The sequence below is a fragment of the Lepisosteus oculatus genome, chromosome 14 (genome assembly GCF_040954835.1).
Source record: "Lepisosteus oculatus isolate fLepOcu1 chromosome 14, fLepOcu1.hap2, whole genome shotgun sequence".
Classification (NCBI taxonomy): Eukaryota; Metazoa; Chordata; class Actinopteri; order Semionotiformes; family Lepisosteidae; genus Lepisosteus; species Lepisosteus oculatus.
This window is the reverse complement of record NC_090709.1, coordinates 36,599,816-36,606,218: the sequence shown is the minus strand read 5'-3', so window position 1 is coordinate 36,606,218 and position 6,403 is coordinate 36,599,816. Positions and strand designations below refer to the sequence as shown.

The following is a 6,403-nucleotide window of genomic DNA, read 5'->3' as shown; positions in this document are numbered from 1 at the left end:
GCTCTCTCTCCTACATCACTGATCCTCTCTGTACGACACACTGACACACAGCTCTCTCTCCTACCTCACTGACCCTCTGTCTGTACGACACACTGACACACGGCTCTCTCTCCTACCTCACTGACCCTCTGTCTGTACGACACACTGGCACACAGCTCTCTCTCCTACATCACTGACCCTCTGTGTGTATGACACACTGACACACAGCTCTCTCTCCTACATCACTGATCCTCTGTCTGTACGACACACTGACACACAGCTCTCTCTCCTACATCACTGATCCTCTGTCTGTACGGCACACTGACACACAGCTCTCTCTCCTACGTCACTGACCCTCTGTCTGTACGGCACACTGACACACAGCTCTCTCTCCTACATCACTGACCCTCTGTCTGTACGACACACTGACACACAGCTCTCTCCTACATCACTGACCCCCTGTCTGTACGACACACTGACACACAGCTCTCTCTCCTACATCACTGACCCTCTGTGTGTATGACACACTGACACACAGCTCTCTCTCCTACATCACTGACCCTCTCTCTCAAGGTCCTGTAAGAATATTAGTGCGAGTCACGAGTTCACAACAGGAAGAGAGTTCGCTCGGATTCACTGACTGTCCCTTCTGATCCAGGATGATCCACACTTTCTCTAGGAGTGTGATTAGACTTCGATATGAAGTAAGTATTCTAAAATACAGGAAACAGAGGGATCCTGAACACGCAGAGGAACCCAGATGTCTGCACAGCGCGAGAATCACAGTGGACTCTAAACACAGTGAGCAGCATCACACCAGATAACCATAACGAGCCCATTATCATGATGATGGTGTCAAAACAGCAGTCAGGTCGTCTCAGAAGATCAGACAGCTGTATTCAACAGTTTGTAGCAACTGAGATACTGAGACAGACTCACGCCTGTCACTCTGTGGTGCTCAGCTCTTTCTTTCAACAGGTCCAGCAGCTGAGGAATATTCACCTTGGGCACCTGAGACTGGGGGCTCACTGTCTGGGATACCTGAGACTGAGGGCTCACTGTCTGGGGGAGATGAGCCTGATGAAGTTAGCAGAACCAAAGTAAGTGTTTGTACCTCCAGGAAAAGTCTTTACCTCCACACCTGTGACATCTCCTCTCCCACACTGGAGATGCACCTGAGTCTTTACCTCCACACCTGTGACATCTCCTCTCCCACACTGGAGAGACACCTGTATCTTTACCTCCACACCTGTGACATCTCCTCTCCCACACTGGAGACACACCTGTATCTTTACCTCCACACCTGTGACATCTCAATTCGTTTTCAGGTCCCAGGGAACGTGACTGAATTCACTCCTGAAATAAAATTTCAGAACAGGAAGGAAACCTACAGGTACCTGATATTTTGGTCTTTTTTGCCGTCCTTTGCTTAACAAGCAAAAATTAGATTAAAACATAGGAAGTCCTGAACATCACTAAAAGGCATATTTTGAGGCCGAAAGACCTTCAGGACCAACAGAATTCCAAAACACACTGCTCGATGTTACATACAGACCCGTTGTTTGTCTCGTTATTTTAAATGCACAGTTTCCTGTGGTCCCAGTGAGGAGCTGCCAGATGTCTGTTCTGCTCACTTGCACGACAGCGGTCTAGGTAAACTCCATTTCCCACAAGGCCACTGGTCTACTTCCTGTGCCACTCCTCCCTCTTGACTCGCTAAGCTGCCCGTCAATCATAATGTCATCCCGGTCCAGCCAAGTATCTTGCGGTATCTCAGCGGAAGCGCTCAGTTGCCATGGCAGTGGACTCGCAGTTTATCTGAATAAAAGTCAGCAGAAGGGAATTTCACAGTCACCTCTTTTTCCAGAGACTCGCTCTCCTGCAACCTGACAGCTTCACGGAGAAATGACACTAAAATAGATACATTGCTTCAGTCTCGCCCATCACTACGGTCTCCTGTGTACTTTCACACGAGACTGAAACTTAAACACTCGGAGCACTCATATCACGTATCATTAGTCCTTAAAACAATAACGAGAGGAATTCAGTAGCTTCTTCTTAGCTAAGGAAGAGGTGTGAGTGGGGCCAGCAGGGGGCGCTCACCCTGCGGTCTATGTGGGTCCTAATGCCCAAGTATAATGACGGGGACACTGGACTGTAAACAGGCGCCGTCCTGCGGATGAGACGTAAAACCGAGGTCCTGACTCTCCGTGGTCATTAAAAATCCCAGGGTGTTTCTCGAAAAGAGTAGGGGTGAAACCCCACTGTCCTGGCCAAATTTCCCATTGGCCCTTACCAATCATGGCCTCCTAATAATTCCCATGAATCTATGAATTGGCTACATTACATCACTCTGCTCTCCTCCCCACTGAGAGCTGATGTGTGGTGAGCGTTCTGGCGCACTATGGCTGCCGTCGCATCATCCAGGTGGGGCTGCACATTGGTGGTGGTGGAGGGGAGTCCCCATTACCTGTAAAGTGCTTTGAGTGGAGTGTCCAGAAAAGCGCTATATAAGTGTAAGCAATAATAATAATAATAATAATAATTAATAAGGATAAACATGCCAGACTGCAGTAGGGAAGTGTGGAACCTCAATATTTCTGTGTCTCCAGTGTCAGTGCTGTGTCTTTGTCACACAGTCCTGCCCCAGTTCTCTCTTTGTGTCACTGTACTGCAAGCGTAGAATTTCTTTATTTTGTCTTCAGTGTCAATGCCCTGATGTCTGTGGTGTCCCCTGTCTCTGTGGAGTGTTGAAAGTGTGGTGTCCTCTGTCTCTGTGCAGTGTGTTGACAGTGTGCTGTCCTGTGCAGGTATCTCTGCCCGTCCGCGGGTCAGTTCTGGTGCCGTGTCACTGGGCTGGTGTTTGTGATGGCGTCGGGGGGCGAACTGGAGTATCAGACCACACACTGGGACATGGCGCTCCTGTCCCCCACTGGCCAGCTTCCTGCAGGACCCCTGTTTGACATACACTGCCCCCAGGGGGCGCTGATGGAACTGCAGCTACCTCACTGCAAGATCGATGGCCGTGAGTCTCAGGCGATGTTAACAGTTTCTGTATTGACAGTGAGTACAGCTTCAGCTCAGCTACAGCAGGAGACTCTACCCTCTACCACTGAGTCTGGTGACAATTTGCCCTCTGTGTAACAGTGTGAATGAAGATGAGGTTGCTTATGGATATGCTGGACTCATCCTTTTCTCCAGCTTCTGGAATCTGTTCCAATCCATTACTGAACCTCAATCCCAGGGCTTCATTACTGGCCCTTAATTAATCTCAGTTAAAGGCTTCATTACTTTAATTCAGTTATTCATGACCACAGAAGGCCATGTCACATCGTTAACAGAAATAATCAGTGATCTTCAGCCCTAAGTGTCGTGTCATGTCACTAGGTTGAAAGATGAGCTGGAATGGAAGTCAATGAGGAGCAGAGCTGGCTCTTGTGAGCCTCTCCATTCCGGCAGTCCTCTACTGTGGACGTGACTGATTGTCGAATCACACTGGAGCCAACGTACTCAGGTTTAACCAAGACAAGCTCCTCCAGCATTGAGTTGATGGTCTCTGGTTTACAAACCCATCTCACTGACCCGGCACTTGAGGCCTAACTGGCAAATACTAACCAAGGTGGTCCAACTCCACAAAGGTGCTGCACCCACTGCTCTGAGCCCAAAGTTTTATAGCTGAGAGGGATGAGTCCTTGGAACAAACAGGGAACAGCTGGGGTGGAGTCTAGGGGTGTAACTGAATCGTGGGGCTCTCCTACTGGACTGGAAGCTGTGAAGATGAGACCAGTCTTACAACAAACAGCCAAAAGGATCATGACTGTCTCAGTGTCTTCCTGTAGGCAGGAGTGACTTCCTGTCGGTGGCCCATGTGAGCTGTGGTAATCTTGAGGTGCTTTCGCCCCTGGAGGTGACACAGACCCATGTGAGGGTGCCCATCGCTGGCCTGTCCCTGTGGGGCCTCGTGAAGAGCCTGTGGGACTCCAGCATCCTGGGACAGGTGCTGCTGTTCCTGCAGCCAGGGGATGGCATGGACCTGCTGCCCAAGCTGAACGTGTTTGTGCTCCCTGAGAACGTACTTCTCAGCCAGGTACAGGGGACTTCCTGTCTCTGTCTGTCTACCTCCCCAACACTTCCTGTGTCTCTGCCTGTCTACCTCTCCAGCACTTCCTGTCTCTCTGTCTGTCTACCTCTCCAGCACTTCCTGTCTCTCCAGCACTTCCTGTCCCTCTATCTGTCTCTCCAGCACTTCCTGTCTCTGTCCGTCTGTTTCTCCAGCACGACGTCGTGGCATGTTTCTGTTCCCCCGTTCCCAGCAGTGTCACCCTGTCCTCTCCTCTCCTCCACAGGTCACCGAGCAGCAGGACTGCAGGAGCTCCCTCATTCAGACGAGCTCAACCTGTAAACTGACACCGAAAGCGACGTACAGAGTGTCCAGCAGCAGCAAGAAGACTGAGATAATCCAGCCTGAGGTAATGGTTCGCCTGTGACACAGACGGAGATCACTGGCCTTTATGACCCAAACTGTTGAGAGAGCATGAGGGAGAGACAGAAAGATCTAGAGAGAGAGAAGCAGGAAAGACTCGGGTCATGAAAGGGTGATCTGAGTATCATCAGTGTCATCGAAGCAATGAAACAGGTGGACCCATCCAGCAGATACACAGAGAAAGGAAGGGGCCCGAGTACTGACCCGTGAAGAACACCGGGGGGGAGAAGGCCAGAGCCTCACCAGGACACTTGGAAAGAGCAGTTCAAGGGACAAGAAGAGAACCAGCCAAGAGCAGCACCTGAAATACCCAGGACAGGAAGAGGATGTGGCCAGTCATGTCAGAGGTCAAGGAGAATTGGGATAGTGGAGAGAGAAGCAGAAAGCAGAGTCACAGAGTCTGTAGAGGGAGTCCAGCTGACTTCATGCTCAAAAAGGATTTGCCTGTGTGACAGACTGCTAGCTCTTTAACACAGCGTTACTGTTGTTCTTCCAGTCCGAGTGCTTTTACTGCAGTTATGGCCCGAATTTCCACCCTACGTTCGAGGTGTTCCTGGCCCACGGTGCGAGGAGTCTGGACCTGGTGTTGCTGAAATGCGCCACAAAGGACGGAGAAAAGAGGGTGTGGACGCGCTTTGTGCAGCTCCCAGGTAACAGATCTACTGAGAACATGGTGGGTTAGAGGTCAGTATGGCCTGCTAGTGAGTGTGACAATCATGCCAGGCAATAGCTGACTTGAGATGCATCTTGTGTGTACTGTGGGTGAGTAGTGTCTTTACGAGAGACTGTGTCCTGTGGGTGCTGTGCTGGTCAGGGTGAACATGGCTCTGTCTCTTTCTCTCTCTGCAGTCCCTGCTGTTGAGACCAGGACCCCAAATACTTCTGCCCCTCAGAGTGAGTCCCTCTGTCCTCTTTGAGTATTTAGAGCTGGTTCCTCAGCCCTCGAGCAGCCAGTAGAAGGGTGTCTGTGTTTGTTTCAGGAATCACCAGCAGCGAAGGGTGGGAAGGAGCCTTGAATAAAGTGATCGAGCAGCTGGAAGCAGACGAGTACAAGAAGCTGAAGAACATTCTGCACCAGGAGGGGATGCCCCGGGGTGTACTGGGAGACACTGAGAAGCAGGACCTGGCCCACAGGATCGTCTCCCACTTCGGAACGGAGGTGTCTGTTCACGTCGTTAAGGAAGCCATGGCCAGCATTCCTCGGAACGACCCAGTAATACAAGGATTACTGAAGCCCTTTGTGGAGCAGCTGAGATAGAGAAGGAGCGTAAGGACACCCTGTAGGACTACAGTGTTTCACCATGAGGGAGTCACTCCTGAGGGACACACAGTCGTCCTCTCTCGGCTCACAGCAACGCCCCTGAGCCACACAGAGAGCGTGAGGAAGGTGAAGTGGAAATATAATAAGTAAATTGATTCTTAAAAATGTAGAGAGCTTTGAAAAAAATATATTGGTGCTTTTAGATAATATATTTCAAGGATGTAACTGCTGTGCTACAGTACGTGCAGAATTTTAGAAAACAGTTCGTCAACAAAGTACACTGTTTAGGTTAGTTTAGAAGACAATGTACCAAAACAATATATGCTGTCTGGGTCATTAGAATTAGCTGAAAGTAACTGATAAGCTTTGAATAACAAATCTAGTTTTTCTTCTCTCGCTCTATGATGTAATCTGTTTTCTCTTAGAGAAAAGGGAAGTTTTAGAAGGGACCAAGTGCTGAACTTTTTTACAGCGCAACGTCTTATAAAAACCCTGTACTGCTTGTAACAAATTGAGTCTCTGGTTGCACTTTGCAGGGCTCCCAATATTGCAATATTGAAATAAAGACCTTACTCAGGTGAGAACTCTCTCTTGTGGCTTCCTTGATAGTTATATTTCCATGACAAAGGTCACACAGGCTCCTCTGAGCCTGCACTGATCCAGCCCATGAACACAGCAGA

At 49.7% G+C, this 6,403-nt stretch overlaps 1 protein-coding gene and 1 long non-coding RNA gene across 2 annotated transcripts; both read left to right on the top strand.

Moving 5' to 3' along the window:
* The first annotated feature begins 969 nt into the window (after window positions 1–969).
* On the top strand, window positions 970–2,951 carry LOC138243468 (uncharacterized). The gene is made up of 3 exons (XR_011192131.1): window positions 970–1,079; window positions 1,308–1,372; window positions 2,790–2,951. It is a non-coding gene; the product is annotated as an uncharacterized lncRNA (long non-coding RNA).
* A 16-nt stretch (window positions 2,952–2,967) lies between these two features.
* LOC138242591 (uncharacterized) lies at window positions 2,968–5,720 on the top strand. Its single transcript, XM_069198130.1, has 6 exons — window positions 2,968–3,004; window positions 3,819–4,066; window positions 4,326–4,448; window positions 4,959–5,112; window positions 5,312–5,356; window positions 5,443–5,720. Exons 1-6 carry the CDS (start codon window positions 2,968–2,970, stop codon window positions 5,718–5,720), a joined length of 885 nt encoding a protein of 294 aa, XP_069054231.1.
* The last annotated feature ends 683 nt before the right edge of the window (window positions 5,721–6,403 follow it).